This window comes from Grampus griseus (genome assembly GCF_964374135.1).
Source record: "Grampus griseus genome assembly, chromosome: 3".
NCBI classification, from domain to species: Eukaryota; Metazoa; Chordata; class Mammalia; order Artiodactyla; family Delphinidae; genus Grampus; species Grampus griseus.
In genome coordinates, this window is record NC_139019.1 from 64368606 (window position 1) to 64393556 (window position 24951).

At 38.0% G+C, this 24951-nt stretch overlaps 1 protein-coding gene across 3 annotated transcripts in view; it reads right to left on the reverse strand.

Moving 5' to 3' along the window:
- The window catches only part of SSBP2 (single stranded DNA binding protein 2), a gene marked incomplete at its 3' end in the record, with an annotated part of 297670 nt that extends 273716 nt beyond the window's left edge, over positions 1 to 23954 (reverse strand). For all 3 annotated transcript variants that reach the window (XM_082651181.1, XM_082651180.1, XM_082651179.1), the window contains exon 1: positions 23828 to 23954. In XM_082651181.1, coding sequence (XP_082507307.1) covers positions 23828 to 23889 — 62 coding nt within the window. In that variant the 5' untranslated portion in view covers positions 23890 to 23954. The remainder of the gene's footprint in view (positions 1 to 23827) is intronic.
- Between the last annotated feature and the right edge of the window lie 997 nt (positions 23955 to 24951).

Consider the following 24951-nt stretch of genomic DNA (forward strand, 5'->3'; position numbering starts at 1 on the left):
GTAAGATGCATTCACTGTTGAACTGTTATACATGCTGCCTGATTATTCCACGTAAAAGTAAAACTAGATCTGTATAAAACACACACAAATAACATCAGTAACCCGGGGTTTTCTTTTTGCTATATTGTTTTCACAGTCACAGGCATGCTTGCTAGTTAATATAATCATCATGAAACAAAATATTAGGTAGAATAGTGGTTTTAAAACAAAACTAAGTGGGAAAAAAGTAACCAGATATACAGACAGGCTCGGTTCCACATTCTCTAGTATATTTATCAACCACCCAGCTTAATACCATTTTCAGAAATTTTAGAAAATAGCCACAATTGTAGAAGACCTAAAATCTGCCAGCTACTAATCAGGTCTGGATGGATACCACACAAAATATTAAGACTACTACTTGATGGGATGGTTAGTCACAGCAACAAAATAAGTCAGCTATTTAATCCTTCTCGATCAGGCTTAAGAATCACAGGATCTAAAAATATTCCCAAATATTTTACTTAACTTCTGGAGAACTCTTCCAGCTCAGACAACAAGCAAACAATGGAATGGATTATATTATAATATCTAAAATCAACAAGTATTAATGTCTAGAATATTCAAGGAACTCCTGCTGAGTAGGGGAAATGGGCAACGATACAAATAGCAAATTCACATTTATTCACTCAGCATATATTTATGAGTACCACTTTTTTAAGTGCTAGGGTTACAGATGTGTACAACACAGATAAGACACCTGCCTTCAAGGAACTTGAGCAGGAGAAATAAATAAATACAGAATAAAATTAATATACTATGTTTTGTTGTGATAAATACTATGAAGAAAGATAAAACAGAACTAAGACATAAGGTGATGAAGAGTACTCCTTTAGATAAGATGGTCAAGGGTATGATATTTAAGCAGAGATCTGAATGAAGTGAGTGAGCCAAGCTAATAAGGAGAGTTTTCTAGGCAGAAGAAACAGCAAGAACAGAAAACTCTAAGGATAATGGATAACAAGTACATGAAAAGATAACCAACCTCACTAATAATCAGAGAAAGGAAAATTCAAGTAATGATATACACTTTACAAATATCAGACCAGCAAAAATATAATGTGTGGGAATACAAAGCATCAGTGGAAATGAAGGGAAAGGGAACTCTCATGCACTGCTGGATAGAGTGTAAAGAAGTACAGCCATTCTGGGAAGCCAGCTGGCCGTACTCAGTGAAATGAAGAATGTGTACACTCTGATCCAGAAATCTTACCCTAGAAAATCAGAGTTCTCCCAAAAGCCCTTAAGAAGACACGTATGAAAACAGAAATCACAGAGTTGTTTGGGGTAGCCGGAAGTGACAGGCAATCTAGGTGATCATCATCAGAGGACCAGACAAGTAAGTTGTCATAGATGCATACTCAAACACCTGAAGAAGTTTCAAGTTATGAAATATATATACAGAGATTCAAATGGATAGTTTTTTTTTAAGTATTAAGCACTGAAATACTTACAGAAAAAAACTCTCAGATTTGCTTTGAAATAATACAGCTTGCTGAGGTGGAATTGTGGAGAGGTTACAAATGTTTATTAAGCAAGATTAGCTATGAGTTTATCATTGTTGATGCTGAACGACAGATACATGGGAGTGTGTTATACTCTTCTCTCCACATTTGTATGTTTGAAATTTTCTATCATAAAAGGCATTATTAGAGTGTTGCGTGAAAAAAGAAACAGATCTATAGCAGAATACCATTTATATAAATGAAAAACATACATGTTCATAAAACACCACATTTTTTTTTTAAAGATACACACTCATTCAAAAACATTAGCATGGATGTCTTCGGAGGCAGGGAATGAGAATCGAAACTGGGGATAAATGAGAATTACTGTAAATAAAATACAAGAGAGGGTCCTGTACTTGCCAAAGCTGACAGTGTGCCATTATCTGAGGAGTTTAATTCAATGTTTTTTCACCTGAGGTCAAGAAAGAAAACATGAAGCACAGAGGAGGGGTTAACTAAATCTGACTTGGGAGGAGTGGGCACTCCCGGCCCACACCTTGGACCCACTGAATCAGAATCTCCAGGATTGGGCAAAAGGTACTGCTGTTCAATTCCATTTCACAGAGGAGAAACTGAAGGACAGAAGTGAAGTAACATTCCAAGCTCATAAGCCAGTAAGGAGAAGAGGTGGAATTCAAGCCCAGGGCCAGAACTGCCACTCTTACTCACTGTGCTACCAATGCTGCACTATTCTAACTTAAAACCTGCACACTGCTACCAAATTCAACTTCCTAAAATATTACTTCATCCCACAGTGCCATTGATCTTGACAACCACAGAAAAAATTAAATTCTTTGTAGACTATATACTGCCCCCAATCACCTCATTCACTTTCAACAAATCCTATTTTTCTCCATTCTAAATCCTCTCTTCCAGTCACACAAGTCCTTACTTCTTTCAAGATACCCACAATACCTCCAAGCCTCCAAGCACTTCCTCCAAACTGAAATAACTCTCCTCTCCTCGATATATACTTACTCATATCCCATATATCCTGCAAGGTCCAGTATTCTGAACACTTTCGTAGCACTAACTGAATGACGTTCCACAGATACTCCAAGAACCTTCCCTCATGACTTCAGCACACACGTTTTCCTTCTTTAATTGCTCTTGCACGTACTCTCTGAGCCACTCAATTAGCACCTATTACAGTAACACCTCGTTTATCCAGCATCATTGGGAAGGGTGTTTATCAGAAGTGAATTTTCCAGACAACTTAAGCATTAATTTAGGAAGCAGCAAAGTAAAGTCATGCTAACTTTAGCCACAGAAATACCTAGGCTCAAATCTCACCACTTAACTAGCTTTGAGCAAGTGTCAACTGTCTGTTTCATCATCTATAAAGTGGGGATATACTACTAACTTCTCAAAGTTGCTGTGGGTATTAAAGAAATCACATACCAAAGCTGGTACATTAAGTCATGGCTACATTACTCCAACTACTATTATGCACTAAGACAAAATCATTTTAATGGAAATATTCATCAAATGTATATACTTTGAGATTTTTCTCAGAGAACAGTGAATATAAATCAATCATCTCTTGATAACTCATTATTTATTCAACATTCACTCATTCAATAAATAGTTATCAATTCAGTAAAGCTGCAGGATATCAACTCAACATACAAAAATCATTTCTGTATACTAACAATGAACTATTAGAGAAAAAATTTTAAATCCCATTTATAATAGCATCAAAAGAATAAAATATTTAGGAATAAATTTAACAAAGGAGGTAAAAGATCTCTACACTGAAAGCCATTGATAAAGAAATTAAAGACACAAATAAATGGAAAGATATTCCATGCTCATGGACTGGATAAATTAATATTGGTAAAATGTCCATACTACCCAAACTGATCTCCACTTTTTTTCTCATTCTATTGTGGAGTTAACACTGACTAATTTGACCTAGAATTTTCATCCCAAAACAAAAGCAGCAACAATGATACACAGCAATGATTTTCTAAGTTTTGTTAAATGGAATGGCACTTTTTAAAAAATAAAACATTTCTTTTTACTCCACTATCTAAAAACATTAATATTGGAGCTACTCTAATATGGCCTCATTTTATACTATAGTGTGGCCCTCATTTCATACCACGTCACCTCCTTCAGTCCCTTCTGGAAAAGAGTTTGAAAACACGGATATACAATTAAGAACACTGGCCTAGGAATCAGAAGATTCTAGTCCTTGTCCTGAGGATGACTTCATAGCAAAGTAACCTTGTACAAGCCACTTAATGTCTTCAGTCTCATTAAAACGGAGATAAGGGCTTCCCTGGTGGCGCAGTGGTTGAGAGTCCGCCTGCCCATGCAGGGGACACGGGGTTCGTGCCCCGGTCCAGGAGGATCCCGAATGCCGCGGAGCAGCTGGGCCCCTGAGCCATGGTCGCTGAGCCTGCGCGTCCGGAGCCTCTGTTCCGCAGCAGGAGAGGACACAACAGTGAGAGGCCCGCGTACCGCAAAAAAAAAAAAAAAACTGAAATAAACCTGACATGCTTACCATACACAATAGTGAATCAAAAGCAATAATATTGAGGGGGAAACACTATCACCAACTAGACTGTAAACTAGAAACTACATCTTGGACTTCCCTGGTGGTGCAGTGGTTAAGAATCCGTCTGCCAATGAAGAGGACACAGGTTCGATCCCTGGTCCAGGAAGATCCCACTCGCCACGGAGCAATGAAGCCCATGTGCCACAACTACTGAGCCTGCACTCTAGAGCCCGCGAGCCACAACTACTGAAGCCCGCGAGCCCTAGAGCACGGGTGCTGCAACTACTGAGCCCACGTGCTGCAACTACTGAAACCTGGGTACCTAGAGCCCGTGCTCTGCAACAAGAGAAGCCACCGCAATGAGAAGCCCATGCACAGCAACGAAGAGTAGCTCCCGCTCTCCACAACTAGAGAAAGCCCAAGCACAGCAACAAAGACCCAACACAGCCAAATATATATATATATTTTAAAAAAGAAAATATAATAAACTACATCTTATTGCTTTTGTAATAAATAAATTCTAGTTGTTTGGTTGATGTCCAAGTCATATTGAAATATTAAGGCCCCCAAGAATGAATTAACCTTTGCAAACGACCAAGCCAATTTACAAACTGGTAAGTGTGGCATCAAATGGAATCAACACATTTATTGAATCCCTACTACATTTGAGGCCCTATGCAGTGCTATAGCCAATTGCAAAGAACAACTAAATTTGGTGCTTAATGGAAAATGAAGTCTATCTTTTAATAATTTGAGCTTAAAAAGTCAATGAGTTAAAAGGGTAAATAATATACTCTCTTAGATTTCTCAATGCTTTCAATATGTTAAACTTGCTTTTTATAAATCACTGAATTAGGTTATATTTATCCTTGTGTGTGTGTGTGTGTGTGTGTATACACACACACACATATATATATATACATATACATATATATATATATATATATATATATATATATATATATATATATATATATATACACACACACACACACAGCAAGACAGATAGACCTAAATTGTTTCCTATATGGCTGGAGGTTGTACACATGGGGAATGGAAGCAGATAGGAATAAATGAATGAGTGAAGGAATCATGAATGTGAATTAAACGGTAGAGGCGCCTGACATGGACCAAAGATGATACTATGCCATGAACTGGGGAGTATTATTAACTCAACCCTCTACACTTACTGTCAAAACAAATAGATAGTTACATATATAAATACACTAAATCTCATAATTTAAAATACCTAATTCTAAACAATTGGCCCATGTTATCAATCTTTTTAATCTAAAAGATAAAATAAAGAGTAACAATTTTACAAAATATAGGTGCATAAAATAAAATTTCTCACAGACATAAGAGGGACCCAGGAAAAACACTGGCTTTTTCCAATGGTTGGTTGTTTTTTAATTGAGATTTTTTTTTTTTTTTTTTCTGGCCACGCCATGCTGCTTGTGGAATCTTAGTTCCCAACCACGGATTGAACCCGGGCCCTTCAGCAGTAAAAGCGCCAAGTCCTCACCACTGGACTGCCAAGGAATTCCCAGAGATGTTGTACTTTTAAAAATAAATTTTATTTTTAAAAGAATTTTAAAGAAAATTATTTTATTTTTAAAAGAAATTGTAATTTTAAAAGAAAATTTACATAGTAAAAAACATATCTGTAACTAAAAATCTGTAGGCTTACTTGAGTTTTACCTCTACTGAAAAGTAGACTTCTCATATAGAGTGACAAACTGAAATACACTTACTCTCTAGTACCATAACTCTGATTTATATCTTATCTTTTAACTTTACATCATAGACTAGATTTTTTAAAGAAATATAACCTTCTGCTAATAAAAAAACTAGACTTTTTATATCTCAGTCCAAATATAAGTAGAAACTGAGGTTCCTCCTAAGTGATAAAATTTCAGCAGATTCATTTTGGATAAGAAATGAACCAAAATGATGAACATCTTACCTCCAGTTATTCTTCACTAAAAATTTATTTAATAAGTAAATCCCCTAAAAAATCACTTCTCATATAATTTTTATTGTAGTAAAAACCACATAACATAAAATTTACCATCTTAACCATTTTTAACTGTACAGGTCAATAGTGTTAAGTATATTCACATTGTTGTAAACAGACTCCAGAAATTTTCATCTGGCAAAACTGAAACTCTATACTCATTTAAAAACAAATGTTCACTGGAAAAAAAATGGGTTCAAATATGGATTCTTTAAACACTAAAATGTATGACCTTAGGTTTCTAACTACTTTTGTCTCAAGATTCTTTGTCTATAAAAGAGTATAATGTCCACCATATTGTTACTGCAAGATAACGAAGTCACTAATTTAATATGCTGTGTTCTGTAGGTCATTCAAATATGTTAGTAGTTTATTAAGAAATTATACATTAACCCTTTACCTTTTTTAGATGACCATGGATTTAAAGAATACTGACTACTATTTTCATGGAGTAGAATTATTGCCCTCAAAAAGTAATCACAAATCCATGTGACTGCCAAGCCAAATGAATCTTTGGCAATATCCTATGGAAAAATATCTTTACTTATGCCAAGTAAGGGAGAAAGATTTCCTGGCTGCCTAAATAAGCTTCAGGCAAAAATGCTTATCCATTTCAAGTGTTCCAGTAACCATTCCAGTAAAGAACCTTAAAAAATAGAAAGTCAACTACTTTATCCAAAGAGAGTTCAATTAATATGATTTTTTTTTAATTTCCAGATTTCAACACATCTATAGAAGAGATCATCATCCAAATTAAAAGAAATCCTTTTCCTTTTCCATAAGAACAATGAACCATTTATTTGTAGGTTACTTGGGAGGGATAACACCCAAAACTTTGCTTCTCTTCTCCCTGTTGGTTCTGTATAACTTGAGAAGGTGATAAGATAAAACCCAAAACCAAACTTTCTTGTATTATAAAGTTAACTTAAATGGAGAAATGAAAAGTTCTATCTTTATTTCAATTATCATGTCAGGAGAACAAAGTCTTTTGGCTTTTCAACACTGCAATGCATTGGAGCATTAGATTTCAAGGCCTTAAAATTGGCTTCAAAAGATGGGCGTTGATTTGATGTCTTATGTCAAATCAAGGTTATCTCTGATAACGTTCACTTACATGAATTAGAAAATCTTTATAGTAATCCTTAAAATACTATATCAAAATCTTTCTACCTTACTTGGCATAAGTAAAGATATTTTTCCATAGGATATTGCCAAAGATTCATTAAAAGTAAAAGAACCTACTCAATTAGAACCATAATATAAATTTACTTCAGAAATTAAGTATGCAAAAATGAATGACATATGATGTTAAAGCATCTGGTTCTTCAATTTTTTCCTTAATTCTTTTCTTTCAGTTTCTAAATATGGAAACTATCATTCTCTTTTTTCAAAATAAAGTGGTAATCCATGATGCATAGTGTGGATAAATACTTCAACGTAAACATATATTAAAAATTACTGGTCTTTATGGAACAAAGTAATAATAATTTACAGCCTAGACTGCAAGACATGCAATAAGAGTAACGCCAATGCACTCTGTAAATTTACTTTTAACATCTTGTAAATAACGTTTTAAATGTTTTAAATAAATAGTTTTGCTTTTACATGTTCAACTTCCTATCAAAATTCTAACAAGATTAAATGGAATCTCTAAAACTTAATTTTTTAAACTAAGCTCTGAATCATATCTACCAGAAGAAATGACAATTTGCTTGTTTTTCCTGTTTTGTTGCTTTTTATAAGAACTTCCCTTTTTACAGATACAATAAGTTACATATGCAAATAAATAAGAGGAAAACAAGCAGTCTGAATGCTGCTTTTATATGTGGTATAAAGCTTTGCAGTTTGGTTACTTTGAGTGGTTCACACAGAAAAAAGAAATCTTGACTACAGGAGAAATTGAGTCTTGTACAGATGCAACTATCACTATTGTACAACAGAGTATCTTATGCTCTTTCTATTAAACATTAAAAAGAAAAAAGACACTCCACAACCCACCCCCACCGCTCCTTAGCTATTTTAGTAGCCTGATCCATTGCTGATTAAGTGATATCTTAACTTTTTAGACAATTAGAAAAACAGCACATTCAAGAAACTTTCAACTTCTACCTTCATACATTTTAAATGAATAATTCCTCTCATTATTGGAAGGAAAGAGGTCTGAGAAAGTAATTCTACATTTTAAGATCCTCCAACTTGGATAATTTCAAAAGATTTAAATTTCTGAAATATTTTAATTGATTGTTAAAACTGTAGCCTTCTTTGTCAGATAAAATAAATATGCCCAGAATCCCCCAATTATAAAGGTCTTATTACGCTCATTTTAATGTCAATCAGCAAGATCAAATACTATCAGTCATCAACAGAAAAAAATATGAAGGCCCCAATAATCTCAGGATTCCACTGAATGGAAAATATAACTTGGAAGTCAGCCAGAGAAGAGAACTAGTCTTACGGTAATAAACAAACAGAAGAAATAGAGAGGGCTCCCACGACTTTTCAAGCATTACAAAAATGAGTCTCCCTTAGTTATAGTAATTACAATTGTAGGGATTCTCATCACACGTCAACAGCTGAAAGAGAAGGATCAGAAACCCCCATTATAGCCACACAGGTGGAAGCTCTTTAGACTTAAAACTGAAGTATTTGCACTAAGTGATATGTTTCACATAATATGAATTTATTATAATCTACCTAAATTGGATTACTCAAAATCAAGCAGTCTCAAGAATTGTCCTTTATAGTCCTCCAACTCTGCTGATAGATCACATCTATTAGGAAATGTAAGAAATTATTAACCCTAGATTTTAATGATTTCTTTTTTCTTTCTATATAACTTACCCTGATCTGACCAAACATCATACACTAGACAGTATTTACCTGTAGCAATATAATTTAGCAAACTGAAAGATCTCCCATAAGCCTGTCACAGTGGCTATTTTTGTCTAAATAGGGCCTTGAATACTAAGTAGTACTTATTTCAACTAGTTGAATTTCTATGCATTTAAAGACGCGAAACTTGTTCTCTGAGCCCTGCAAAGGAAGTCCGAAAAATTTTAAACATCATCAGTCTTGCAATTATCTGAAAAAAACAGCAAATGTTTAACTACAGACACCATCAGAAATGTGCATGTTGTATCATAAATACCCATTCATTTAAAGTAGATGAACAAAAGGATGATATTTTCTGATTAGAAGAGTCAAGACCCTTTTTTTTTTTTTTTTTTTTTTTTTTTTTTTGTGGTACGCGGGCCTCTCACTGTTGTGGCCTCTCCCGTTGCGGAGCACAGGCTCCGGACGCGCAGGCTCAGCGGCCATGGCTCACGGGCCCAGCCGCTCCGCGGCCATGTGGGATCTTCCCGGACCAGGGCACGAACCCATGACCCCTGCATCGGCAGGGGGACTCGCAACCACTGCGCCACCAGGGAAGCCCAAGACCCTTTATTTTAATTAAAGCTACTTAAATGAATTGGTAGGTGATGCGGCTTTGCCTTTTGTAATTTTTTAACCATATGGATGAAAAGGTCATTGTTTAATTTGTTGTATTACTTATGTATTAACAATAAGAAAATGTGGTAAAACAGAAAACACAGCAAAATATCTCTACGCAATCTTTAGCACTTTAAAGGGCTGGTAAACCTAAAATAAGATATTTTTCATCTTAGTTTCCATTTGCAGTTTGACGAAAATATCTCCCTCCCTCTACTTTACTCTAAATGACAGCAGGCTACTATAACACGTACACAATTCTTCTACATTTCAAAGTTCCTAGCCTTGCCAAGGGGACAAACAAAGTAGATGAGAAGTATATCCATAACATCAACAAATTCTCAGTATACACCATATAGACAACCAACCAGCAAAGGAAATGGACTTAAAAGTCTCATAAATCTATTAAGCAGAAAGATTTTTCTATATTTAAGAAGTATTTATAAGGAAAACATTTAAAGATGATATGCTACCCTCTTAAGCCAGTACCATCATTGCCTTTCCAGTCAATAACTGGTTATCTTACAACTGGTATCAAGACCATTGCCCTTACTGGAAGATTTTTCAAATAAATGCCGTTTTATTCAAGTTCCCAAGAGAAAAATCAAATTGACCTACATATGCTCCTCACTGTTGATTTTAAATGAATATAAGCATGCTAAATTAATGATCAAATGAAAGTACTTAAGAATTTTGCTTAGAACAGCAATGGTTGTAAACTTTAGTTAATTCATTTCATGTTGCAACTATATTAAATATATATTGACAAACCTTAATTTATTGTATCTTTTATAACTATATAACAAAAAATAAATAACCATCTTAAACCTGTCAGTTACATTTCAACGCTTTAATGAAACAGTCATGAGATTTATGTAAAAGGCAAATATGCTATTAATGATATGCTATATAGAACTAATTCTTATACTTTAAATTTTTTAAATTCAAATATACTTTTAAATAACAGATAAGAAATTAGTATTTTACAAATGACAATTAACACCATATTTTGTAAACTACTGACAGGGCAGTGGTTGGATTCAATGACCTTTTTCAGGATTCCCACAGCACCCTCTGCATACCCATTATACGGTGTGTTACCCAGAGTGGTGATCACTGGTAGTGACCCTCCTCTGGGCAGTCAGTCCTAGTGGGCGAGACTACTGTGTTATTCAGATCTGACTGAAGAAGGCTCAACAGAGGCTGACATATCAGAGGCAGTTAGCATTTCTTAAATGAATAAGAAATGAGAGCAGAAAGCAGAAGGAATATTATCCCCACCTCATAAAATGTATACAAATTTATAGTACCATAAAGTAGTTAAACAGGTTTTAAAAACTAATTTTAAGTGCTAGGACATAGAAACAACCTAAATGTCCATCAACAGATGAATGGATAAAGACGATGTGGCACGTGTATACAATGGAATATTATTCAGCCATAAAAAGGAATGAAATTGAGTTATTTGTAGTGAGGTGGATGGACCTAGAGTCTGTCATACAGAGTGAAGTAAGTCAGAAAGAGAAAAACAAATACCGTATGTTAACGTATATACATGCAATCTAGAAAAATGGTACTGATGAACCTAGTGGTAGGGCAGGAATAAAGATGCAGATGTTGAGAACAGACTTGAGGACAGGGGCGGTGGAGGGGGGAGGCTGGGACGAAGTGAGAGAGTAGCACTGACATATATACACTACCAAATATAAAATAGATAGCTAGTGGGAAGCTGCTGCATAGCACAGGGAGATCAGCTCTGTGCTTTGTGACGAATTAGAGGGGTGGGATAGGGAGGGTGGGAGGGAGACTCAAGAAGGAAGGGATATGGGGATATATGTATGCATATAGATGATTCACTTTGTTGTACAGCAGAAACTAATGCGACATTGTAAAGCAATTATACTCCAATAAAGATGTATTTTAAAAAAACACTAATTTTAAGAGCTATTTTGACCAAACCCAACTATTCAAAAAGCTCTATTTTCTCAGGCCATTCTATACAAAGAACTGGAAGACTTACTTCAAATGCATAAAAACTTGAACACTGTCCTGGGTATTCTCCATTGGTCCTGCCTTTCTGCCCTGCTGTGACCAGGAAGACTGATCTCTACAGAGTATATCACCTCAGGTCCCTTACCCTATGGCTCCCAGTTGGGCTCTACAGAAAGGAGGCATCAGCTGATCAGAGGGCAGGAGAAGAAAGAAGATCCCCTCCCTGCCAGGCCTCCAGCCTCTGTTTACAGTGGGTCTGACCATGGCTGTGGTCCCCATCATAAAACCACAGCTCCAGGAGAGTAGCTTTTCTACAATGACCACAGTGTTCATCAGGTTCTGGTAACTGCTCTCTCTCTTTTCCCCTCAGACCTAAGAGGGGTAAAAAGCTTCTCTTGTTCCTAAATCCTGGGTGTTCCTCTATCCCCAGTGGGTTTTAATCATGCACATACCTCATTAAACTCTTTAATTATTCTTTTAAGGTAGCTATCCTACTGGGGATCTGACTAATACAAACACAGAAACATTTTACTAACTAGCAGCATCTTTGCCAGTGATTGCTGTATCATGGGCTATTGTTAATGATATCCCCATCTTACAGAAAAGCATCATTTCTTTGGTGTTAACTAACTTTATTGTTATAATCATTTTGTAATATATACACATATCCAATAATCACAATATAAACCTTAAACTTATATATGTTGTATGTCAATAATATCTCAAAAGCTGGAAAACAAAACAAAAAACCCAAGTTTTATATTAAGTATTTCTCAATCCAAAACCAGAAAAACTGTCTGAGCTTCTCCCTGGACATGGCTTGGTATTACCAGCTTGGTATGGTCAAGGTAGATTTTTCTGAGGTGCAAAAATTCTGTATATTAGTTTCCTACTGCTACTGTAACAAATTCCTACAAATGTAATGGCTTGAAACAACATAAATTTATCATCTTATAATACTGGAGGTCAGAAGTACTAAAATCAAGGTGTTGGGGCTCTGTTTCTTCTGGAGGCTCTAGAACCCATCTGTTTGCCTTTTCTAGCTTGGTAAGGATGCCAGCATTCCTTGGCTCATGGTCCCATCCTTCACCTTCAAGACCAGCAGCATCTTCCAAAACCAGATCTTCCCATCTCTTTCTCTGCTTCTGTCACCACATGGCCTTTGCCTGACTCTGAAACCCTTGTCTCTCTCTTATAATTGTGATTACACTGAGCTCATACAGATAAGCTAGGTAGGAAGTAACCCATATCAAGATCCTTCATCCAAGATCCTGAACTTAGTCATGTCTGCAAAGTTCATTGTACTAGGTAACATATTCACAGGCTGTAAGGGTTAGGATGTGGACATCTTTGAGTCACCATTATTTAGCCTACCATAGTCAGTAAAAATCCAAGGTGCTGGTTGGAAAAAAAATCACAAAGATTGGAAATGGAAACATCATTTAATGTTTTAGTAAAAACTTGCCTATACTCTAATCTTCTTGGCCCTGAATCTGTAAGCCCAACTCACTTACAAAACTGACCAGTACCAATCTGAATTAAAAATGAATTAGTAAGTCATTTCCCAAAATGAACTTCTACCTGAAAACTATTCCTAGTATATACATACACATATGTATATTGTGTAAATGTATGTATTTTATGTAAATGTAATGCATTTTATGGTAAAAAAAAACTCACTGAAGTTTTTTTCATTATAATATTTCTAAATGAAAGAATAATAATATCAGTCTCTCAGGTTAATTCAGGGGAAAAAATGCTTATTGAAACACCTTTAATAGCTTCCTAATAATAGCTATTGCTTATATGTACTGATAAAGTATACTCATAATTTTAATCCAATTATAAATACAATGTTTACATCACACTGTAAAAAAATGAAACAAAGGAATTGTTTCTATTTTTTCTAATAGTCAGTACTACAGAAATGACTATGTAATAGATTCAATATGGTTGTACTATTGATCCTGGACCACATGGAACTTTCCAGATGCCCTAGTCCAAAAACAAACAAAAAAACCAATAGACCATATGCTGGTTGGAAGAGAGAAGTAGAATAAACTCATTATTAGAGGAGAGAGTATTTTTTCTACACATTACATATTCTTCTATTTATTTCTGCCTCTAAAATTTACCAAGTAGAGTAATTTATGCCAGATTACTTTCCCTCTAGATACAGAAAGAAGAATGGAGAAACAGCTCCACCTGAAATTATAACCTAAGTTCTTAACTGGCATCTTCCTCTTTGACAAGCATTACATCCATGTTGCTAAATCTCAGATACCAGCTAAAGAATTTGGAGCTATTTGTAGAACACTCTGGGTAGCTGTAATTCTGCCCACCTTCTTAGCAACTGTAAAATGTTTTCTTTAACCTTTTTCCTTAACCTCTCTCTTCTTGAGTGCATCCAACCCCAAGTAAAAATGGTGGATATGTGTAAAGAGAACTATCCACGCAGTCCCCTCCCACTCACCACCCTCACAGCTCCCATTATTTTTTTCCCCCGTATGAAGCAATGAAACACAGTGAGGCAAGATGTTTACAATGGGTAGTGGAGTCAGAAACCTGGGTTTGAATCCCTACTATGCAATTTACTACACGGCCTTGGACAAGGTATATAACCTCACTGAGACTCAGTTTCCCCCTATGTAAAATGGGGCTTATATCAACTTTATGAAGTTGTTGAAGTGATTAAGCAAGAAAAAAAGCCAGACACAAAAAGACAAATATTGCATAATTACACTTATACAAAGTATCTAGAACAGTCAAATTCATTGTTACAGAAAACAGAAAGGTGGAGGGGCTGGGGGAAAGGGGAAATGGGGAGTTATTATTTAATGGGTACAGCGTTTCAGTTTGGGAAGATAAAAAAGTTCTAGAGAGGGATGGTGGTGATGGTTGCATAACAATGTGAATGTACTTAACGCCACTGAAACGTACACCTAAAAATGGTTAACATTTTGGTAAATTTTATGTTATATATATTTTACCACCATAAAAATAAAAAACCAATGTTCTATCAATAATCCATATCAAGAAGCTTTCTCTCCTTTATTGGAGAGAGGCACAAAGGGAAAAAAACCACTACCCCAACTCTGCAAATTGAAGCTAACTGGCAAAAGAATAGAGTTCATCAACCAAAATTAGCCTAAACCTTCATTCGAGTATTGACATAAACTTTTAACTGTCTTCTAGTCCGTGATTCTCTGTTGCATCAAATCCATACCTAAGCCTTCTTAAAATATGTATGAATCTCTTATTGTAAAAGAGGCAGCTGTAGTATAATGAAAGAAACACTAACCTTGGAACCACAAAAAATCTAAATATGACTAAGCTCTGCCACATATTATCTGTATTACCTTAGTTGGGTAAGTCAATCTCCATGTACAAATCTCTACAGTCAATGGGAATTATCACCTACCTCACAGAATTATCGAGAGATTTAAATAAAGCATATTAAAATACCCTGAAACTCTAAAGTATGATTCCATTTATATTATTAAATTTGCTGAAACACAAAAAAGATTATTCTATCAAAAATTCATATTAAAAATATACACACATTTCATACTAATACAACTAGGTAATCTCCTGTAGTCCTGAAAGCCGCAGACACTACTACTAAATGCCTATATTATAGAAAACTCTTCTTTAGGAATTACGTATTAATCCTGATACTAAATATTAGAAGTATTTGGGGAGAAAATGAGCTAGATATAGTGATATCCTGTTGTGATATATTTATAACAGGTTACATCCTTGATCCATTTACTCCACAAATATCTAATCAGAACTCCAAGCACTGTGCTAAGCAGTGAGACTACACTGGTGAAGACAACCATGGTTCTTCTCGTCAGGGAACTCCCAATCTAACCAGAAAATGAGACATTAAACATCACACAAATAATCCATAAATTTGTGAAGATGTGAAAAAGGAAAAGTAGAGGTTGCTATGAAGCACAGAGTAAGGGGGTCTAATCCAATCTGGGAAATTTATGAGAAATAATTAGCCAGTTGTACCATCCTTTGTCAACCCAACAGGCTTTAAGTATTTAATAAATCTTAGCTATTTCTACCGTCAACATTATTATAAAGGCCATATGTTCCACTCTCCTCATTAGGAACAACTGTATCCCTAGGGTTTAGAAGATAAGAGATATGCAACCTTATTATTTAGGAAAACCCAGATAAACTAAACCCACCACCCAATTCCTCAATAAAAACCAAAACCAGGCTCTCGAAGGTACAGCTTCATCCCAATTCTGACTCATATTCTACATATCCTTGAGCAATTATGCCGATGCTGAGAGGTTACCTCAATGGCAGTTTAGACCTGTCTAAAATGCTCTTAACCCCAAACCTACTCATGACTGATTCTTTCAATATTACTCAGGTTTCTGCTTAAACGTATCCTCTAGGAACCTTTCCCTGACCACCCAATCTAATGTAGCCTCCCAGTCACTCTCTATTATTACGCCACACTACTTTATTATTTTTTAGCACTTATGACTACCTGAAATTGCCTACTATATTTATTTACTCATTTATTATTATATGTTTCCCCTTCAAACTTGAAAGTAAGTTCCATAAGGCAAGGACCCACTTTATTCTCTCCATATCCTCAAGATACATCTTCCTTGCCAAAGACCTCCAGTTCTGTTTAGGTAGTCAGGTACAAAGGAGAAATATTTCCAGCCCACAGGATGACTGATTTAAGCCAATTATGGTAATCCCATTACCTTTGCCAGTAACTGGTTTAGGAGAGGAATTTTACAGTTTTCTTCAATAAGGCAAAAGAAGATATCTGCTAAGCACCTCCAGAAAAGGTTTTCTCTCTGATTAATGAGACATAAAGGAAAAACCTTGCCCTTTTTCCTGCCTTCATACTTGGTTGTGTGACAAAGTAATACTGGGAACCTGATGCAGGGATGCTGCATTCATGAGAGGGAAACCATGACGATGGCAGAGAAGCTTATCTCTTGGTGTTCTTGATTCCCTGAATCAACTCTGAAACTACCTCCTTCCAGACATCCTGTTATGTGAGATTTTTAAGCCCTGATCAATTAAGCCATTTTCTGAGATTTTAAAGCCCTGATCAATTAAGCCATTTTCTATCTCCTGTTTTGATACCTGCCCCCCAAAGCACAATAAACTCTTAAGCCTCTGTTTCTTCTGTAACATTAACAGAAAATAGTACCTACAGTCTAGTGGATTCTTGAGGGGATTAAATGAGACAATGCAAGTAAAGTGCCAAACAGAAACAAAATACTCAAACGACAGTATTTGCTGTTATTGTTACTATTAAACATTAAACTTACTACGACAAAACTCCACAAGCTCTTTATGTAGTATTTAGGATTTTGTTACTTTACAGAAAACATTCATTTTAATCCTGTTTAAATAAAATCATTTTTAATAAAATAATTCATTTACCTCGCTTTCTTCCATCAGTAAAGAAGCTTTTGGTTTTGTTCTCAAGTTTGAAGTAGGTAAAAAGAAGAATCAAGGCAAATATCAGATCATTGACGAAAAATAATCATTAATTTCAGGTGAGACCCTGTTTTTAGCATCAACTCCTCCCTTAACTTAGACACGGACAGAGCCTCATAAAAATTTTCATCTACTTACCTTCACAAATATTTCATCAGTATTTTAATATTGCTTAGATTATACTAATTAAAAATTTAAAATATTTTAGTAACTAAAACTATATTATAGTTATTTTAAAATTCTTTTAAAAAAGAAAAAAAAATGAAGTGTTATACTTCAGTTTCTACAATTTTTTCTGTGCTCAACTACTTGTTTGATATGCCATGAAGCAAAATTAATACAGAAGATCAAAAATAAGAAATTGCTAGGTCATTGGTTCAAGCTCACTCCAGCTGAATTGCGATTTAAAATGTTATGATGGCTCATTACTGTCGGAAAACTGTATGGGCCCTACATGAAATAGAATAATCAAAATTCTTAAAGTGAAATATGAGGGTAGTTTTGTCATTACTAAAGAAGTGAAACCAACTAAATTGTCTCTTTTAAAGATGAACAAAGAACAAATATTAAATCCTTCACTGTATTGGAAATGCCCAGGCTCTTATGAGCCCAGATAAATTTCTGGTTCTGTTAATATTACAAAAACATTAGTTCCACTTTTCAAAAATCTTTAACTATCAACCTTCTGTGACAAAAATTACCAGTTACTCATTATGACCAACCATAAATTTGAGCAACTTGTAGGGCTATTAAAAGTTATCTGGAAAAACTCTATTCTTCCCTGGATGGAACATTTTTCTGCTTATTTTTCAACATCTCACACAGTGACTAAGATACAGAGTTTGGGGAAGAATAGCCTCTACTATTTCTCTAACACTACTGAAAACAAGTAGGATATAAATCTTGGTAGACCATCCTTCAGATCACTCTTTATAGTATACATAGGGTTTTGGTACAGTAATCAAATAACTCTCAGAGTGCAAGTCATAAGTCATGTGAAGTCTAGTCGTATACATATGTTAACAAAACCTTACATTAATAGATATTACATATGTAAAATACATACGAAATCTGATAAGCAAAGTTTAAAATCTAAATATAACCACTTATTTTTTATCCCAAACTCTTTTCAGATTTTGACAAATATATCCTATTCTATTGTTTAATGCTATTTTAAGGCCCTCCTTTGAGAAACAATAAGTTATTAATAAAATTAATATTTTAGCATGTTTACAGAGGCTCACATACTACTAAGCAACAATATGTCACTAGTAAAATATTTTCCATACCAATGTCAAAGCAATAGTGTACACACAATAGTAGAGAATATCCCCACATATTCCAAAATAAAATTATAATTATTTTCAATACATATTTTAAATTATACATTCCAAGAAGTAGTTTCATGTCTTTTAAATCCAGTACATTAATCCTCAATCCTATGTCCCAACATTAATATAACAGTTGTGATCTCTATGGAAGAGAGAACATTCTAAATACAAAATTTTTTTCCAAATTTTACTTCTAACTCTATAAACTATTGGGGTGAAGTGTTAATAAATGGCAACCTAGGTATTCCAACCCCCACCCACAGAGTATGTTTCAATTTCAAAACAAAATAATTCTATTTTCTAGTAGTAATTGAAGATGTAAGACACATTTACTTCACTACTGCAAAGCAACTAAAACTTGATGCTTTTTTTTTCATCCTGAATTGGTTTTATATGGCAAACTGGCTCTAAAGTGTGGGAATAAACCTTTCCATTTTTTTTCTTTCATAGCTCTGAAAAAATACATTTCAAAAATACATTTCAAAACACACTAATACTATTTCTAAGAGTAATAAACCTGTAGATAAACAATACTAAAATTTAACTCTCAACATCTTACGCTTTTTTTCTTCAGGTTTGTTCCTTCAAAAAATCATTTTTTGGATACTTCTAAAATAATGGAAAAGAGATCAATCAAAAGAAAAGCTCCTATAGCTAAGATGACATATTAGATACCAGTATTTTGGAGGAAATATCCTGGGGATTGGGAAGGAAAGAGTCAATTTAATCTTATAGAAAATTTCATCCCCATAAAGATATTCCTTCATTAGTTTTAGAAATCTTGAATTGCATTAACTGCATTAATGCAATCAAGTTTCTGAAGAGATTTGTATTACTTCACTTGTCTTAACTTTATTTTCTTCAGAAAGGAAGGAAGGAAGAAGAAAAGTTTATCATTTTTAGGGGGGCAACTTAATAAAAATGCCGGTAGATACTAATCTCTACAAACTCTCTTTTATATGGAGTAGTATTTACTTACTGTTTTTCCTAAATGACCAGAATTCGACTAAATTCTACTTCATGTATAAGCATGATCATCTATATGGAGTAGCATTTAAATGATCTTTAGACTTTAACCACTGAAAAATGAGTATATGTTGTTTTCATAGTTTAAAAACCAAAGTTACTTTTCAGAGTCCCAGGTTAGATGCACAGTTGGATTTCTGTAGTTTCTGACAAGTTTACTTAATATCACTGTTCAGTATGTGTACCTTATGTTCAATGTTGCTTTACAGTAGATTCATCTTTCTGTGCTATTACTCAACTTTAAAGATGAAATTAGTTTAAGAAACAGCAGTATCACAACTCATCTATTTGCAGGTGCCAGTTAATCTTTCTGTGGCAGTGTGGCATACAGAGTAGCTTAAAGTTCAGCAACATTTCATACAGAAATTGTTCACAACTACAATGTCTAATTTCAAAACTTAAGTGATAAAACAAATTTCCGGAAGGAAAAATCTCAAGAAACAAGGCTTCTCCATTATTTTAGGCTTCCAACTTTCCCTCCTGAAGTTTGTCTTCCCCACACCACACACATATCTGTAATCTGTTAAAATGGAGTTTATAAGCATACGGTGCACCAATGGTTAAAACTGCATATCTGATCAATCTTTACAGTCTGTTATACCTGATTATGTAATGCTGTTCCCTAAATCTGTAGCATTCTACCCTAAATCAAGAAAGCAATCTGTGACAGTGAAAAAAAATGCATCTTTCATCTTCCACTACAGGTTTTAAGCAGAGGTATCTTTGTTAGAAATCCAGCTAGTAGTGTAACCCTGGGCAAAGTTACTTAACTACTCAGAATTTTCTTATTTCTTTAATGGAGAAAAAAAAAATCACTACCTTGCAGAATTGTTGGGAGAATTAGAGAAAATATATATAAAGTGCTGAACACAGTGACTGACACATAGAACGACAAATAAATAATGATTACTGTTTTGTTGTTGTCGGTTATTTTTGAAATACACCTAGGCTAGAGAATATGGAACTCAAACTTCCAAAGTTCTTATTTTGGAGGTCATTGAAAAAAAAAATTTCACACTGAAAAAATGCCCTTGAGTCTAACATCTTCATTTATTCAACACTATTTGATGCTTTTGACATTTGAAGACACTATTCTTAATGTCAAGGATACCTCAGAGAAGAAATTGGCAGCATTATCCCTTGCCCTCAAGAAACTTACATTTTAGAGGAAGATAGACATTAACCAATTCCACAGTTACCTAATTGCAATTGGGATTACAGTGCAGTGTTACAAAGAAAACCTGCTAAAGGGGTAAATGACCTAACAGGATCAGAATTTAAATTTCTACACAAACATCCCTCCTCCCTCCAAGGGTTTTCAATCACTCTCTCTATAATTAAACCTAATCCAAACTTTTGTATAGACTTGATCTGTCTGGCTTTTAAAACAACAAAATCAGTAATTAACCTGACTTCAGCCATTTTTATGTTCAGAACTGTATAGTGAAAATATAGAACCTGTGCAAAACCTACAAATTAATTTCAAGTATTTCATATAATGACTTCTTAACAAAAGAGAAAGCAAAGATATAATATAGGTAAGGGTCTGTCTGATATTTACTATGAACTCACTGGAAAATACATTTCTTGACAGATTAGAAAACCAATATTTTTATTTTATGTGCATGCCATTATTTTTAATAATGACTCAGTTTTCAGAATGTTTTTATTAGAGTAAAATAAATATTTACATATTCATTACTGAAAAACAGTTCTGTGACTTTTAAGGCCAGTACAATTCTGATTTGCTTACTAACAGAGCATTTGTCTTCACTCAGGTACCTTTTAAAATCTGCCACCTTAAAAAAAAATTTTTTTTTTTAAATCTGGGGGCATCCATTTTAAAGACAACTTCAAGATTCCTATCTTCAGAACTTAGTAGGTTGTTTGTTGTAGAATACTGCCGTTAAAGTCCCAAGTACACATACAGGGAAAAAATGAGTGATCAGATCAACTCTCCCAGCAAAATGAAACTAAGTCTATCCCATAAAACAGAATCTATCTCAATGTTTGTCTTAGATTCAAGCAACATTCACCTAGAAATTAATGCAACGACAATTAACCCAGAACAATCATTGTCAATTCTCCAAAAGTGGCCTCTTCACCTGTATTTAGTTCATAAGGCAAACCAGTCCAGGATTCCTGCTGCCAATTATAATGAATGGAAGAAATATATTTAAATCAAATAGCACCATCTAGCAGAACCGTCACCACTTTGCTTACAAGAGTAGATGTTACTTGGTGTTCAGTTTGGTAGATTTGACAGCAAAATGGCAATATCACAGAATCAGAGCTGGAAAGGACTACAGACACACCAGGTTCAACTTCCTCATTATTGTATTAGATACTTAAAAAAATTTTTTACAAAGTTATCAGAATATAGATTAAATTCAGCCATTCCTGGAAGTTCAAGTAAAATACAAAATTATTTTAATTCTCAAATTCAACCACTCCCCAAATAAATAAGACCTCAATACACATTTCAATTCCTTCACTTCCAAAAATGTGAAATCCAAATACTCTGTAATCATTAAAACATCTTCCCTAAATGTCTCTATTTTCTCAGATATATTGCAACCAAATAATAAATGCACACAGATTAGGCTATTTCAAAACTTCAATTCCAGTAACCTGCTGTTTCTTAACCAAGCTATAATGCTAAGCCTTTTACATACTCTTTGTCACAGCAACAAGATCCTGAATATAACTCAGAAAATACCTCTGGGGGGGGGGGGTGAATACCTCTCCGTTAATTTTTTTTGTTTTGCCACATCAAGGCCTGCCTCCCCTAAATCCTATAGGAATTATGTGTGTTGCTGCCAACACGAAGATTAGGAAATGTTTCCATCCCTAGGGCACAAGAAACTTTCAGGAGACGACTACTAACTGCCTCAAGCTAGGAGGGAAACTCGGTAGTTTGCACGTTCGGTTTTTATTTACGCAGCTATTTCCGCGCGCAAGGTAACTAAAGCAGCTTTTGAGAGATGCTCTCAGACTTTTACCCAGTCTGAACCCCTAGGAAAGGCAGAGCGCGTCCAATGACAAGGATACACTTCACCCTCAGAGTGGAGGTTGTTACTGGGAATCACTGTAAGATCTGCTGTACAGAAAAGAGGGGTTCTTCCTCAGTGGTCACAGTCACTATTCGCTCTCATTGTTAGTAACAAGCAAATCACAGTTACAAGTACATAAGAATAGCAGCAAACAACCCTGCCTCGCAGCTTGCCGTGACCGTGGCATCCCAGGCCGGGAGGGGCTCTTTTCTCGCCAGCCTCCTCTGGGCTCCCACCGAAGTTAACACCTGTATCTCCCCGCCACCCCGACCAAACAACTAACTCCTCCCCGCATCCACGCTTCTACCCTTCCCGCAAGTCCCCGTTCGGACCACTGCCCCCTCCCCACCGCAGACCGCCCTCCTCGCGGCGGCCGCCGCGGCTCCCACGGCTACCCCTCCGCGCCCCGCGACCCCCGCCCGGCCCGCCGCCCGGGCCGCCGAGGCCCCCAGACGTTTGGGAGGTTGCAAGTCTCCAAAAAAAGTTCTCCAGCCGCCGCCGCCGCGGAGTTGGGTCGCCTGAGAGCGGCAGAAACGCCAGCCTACCCCAGCAGATCCCGCTTCTCGCCAGCACACTTTTCCTCACAGGGAACTCGGTCTTAGACTCCCAAACTTCAGCGGCGCCCCTGGCGCCCCCTGCCCGGGCTCCGCGAGGCGCGCGGGGATGAGAATGCCGCGTTCCTCCGCCCTCTGGAGAAAGCCCCAACGCCCACCCGACCCACGGCCGCACACGCCCTCCGCGCCCCGCGCGCGTCTCCGCGCCCGGCGGGGCCCCGCTCGGCCGCTCCGCGCCCGGCTTCCGCCCGCCGCGCGCCCGGCACCGCCGCCCTCGCCTTGCTCGGCGCACTCGGCGCACCCGGCCCCGAGTCCCGGCGCCCGAGCCCCCGCCGCGGCGCCCCTCGCGCTGCCGGCCGCTCGCGCTGCCCTCCCCGCCAAACACCCACATTCCCTCCGCTTGCCCTCCTCCACGCAGCTGCCCTTTCTCCCCCTACCCACGACCCATGTAGTCTCTCCGCTCCCCGCAGCCCCGGACCCCAGCTCTAAAGTTACTTTGTGAGAAGATGAACCCGTGGGTTATTTCCCTCAATCACCCAAACAAGTTTCCAATCCCCGCCACCAGCACCGCCGCCGCCCCCCGATACACTCGCTCCCTCCCGCCGCCAGACCCCAGGGCCGCCCGCCCCGCGCGAGCCCCTCCTGGGAAACAGCCGCTCCCCGCACCGCATGCCCCACCTCGCGTACCCCTCCCCCTGCCAGCCCACCCCAGGCTCTCCCCGGGCGGAGAGTGTCTGTGTGTCTCCGAGAGAGTGTGCGAGTGCGTGCGTGTGTGTGTGTGCGCGCGTGTGAAGGCGGAGGTGGGTGAGAAGCGGAGACACTTACTTCTCCCGGGCCTGGCTGTCGGACGGGACGGCGCTGCTGTTACTCTTGCCTTTGCCGTACATGCTTGTGCCGAGAGCAGCTCCCACTGTCACGCACCTGTCAACCCATCACAGCCTCCCCGGGAACAGCCCCGTCCCCATGGCGACCCACGCAGCTACCCCCACTATTGGCCGCCCCACGCCAAAGCTCCGCCCCCTTCGCCCAGGCAACGCATGAGACTGACAGGCCTCCCCCCTCCCTCCGGCCTGCCGAAGCGCGCGGCGGCGGCTACAGCCTAAGCGGCAGTCTCCTCCCTCCTTCCCTCCCTCCCGGGTTCCCTCCCTCCTTCCCTCTCCGATCTCCTCCCTCCACCCGCTCTTCTACCCCCCTCCCCCCTCCGAACCCCGGCGCAAGGGGGGAATTAGAAACTGCTCTAGAAGGATTTTAAACAACTGGCTGTTCTCTCCGTCGCCGCCCCTCCCCCCGCGCCGCCCGCGCTCGGCTCCTCACTGGAGACAAGGCGCTGGGAGGAGGGGAAAGTGCGGCCTGGAGTCTCTGGCAGGAGCCGGCGGAGCTGGAGCCTTGGCGGCCCCAGACTTCTGGGCGCCCGCCGAGTACACAGGCAGACCTACGGCCCCAGCCGCCGTGGGCCCCCCCCCCACCAGCCCCTTTCTCCCGCTCCTCTCCTGTCTGTGACCCCGCGCCGGTACCCAGGATTGATCTCTGCCGCCCTCGGCCCTACTCCCTGTGGTGTCACCCTCCGCCCTGCTCCCAGAGGGCCGGCTGGCGAGGGACACGCGCGCCGTTCCCTCGACCTTCTGGCTAAGCAAGCGGGAGGGACTCGCCTTCCTCCTGGGGAGGGAGTGAGCCTCCGGCACTTGGCGCCGCTGGGATGGCGTCGCCTGGCCCCTGGGGCCGCGCCCTGCAATCTGGGGGAGCACTCTGCTAGGGCCTGCCTCCCAAAGATGGCCCGGTGACTCCTGGGGACTCAGTGGCCTCCACCCTGTCCCCCTAAGACCGGAGGCCCGCGGCGCACCACGCACCGGCTTCCCTGCCAGATCTGCTGCAGAAAAGGACTCCAGGTATCCCCACCTGGCCTGCTTTTCCAGCCTTTGTCGTTAATGCCAACTCATCCTGACCTTTGG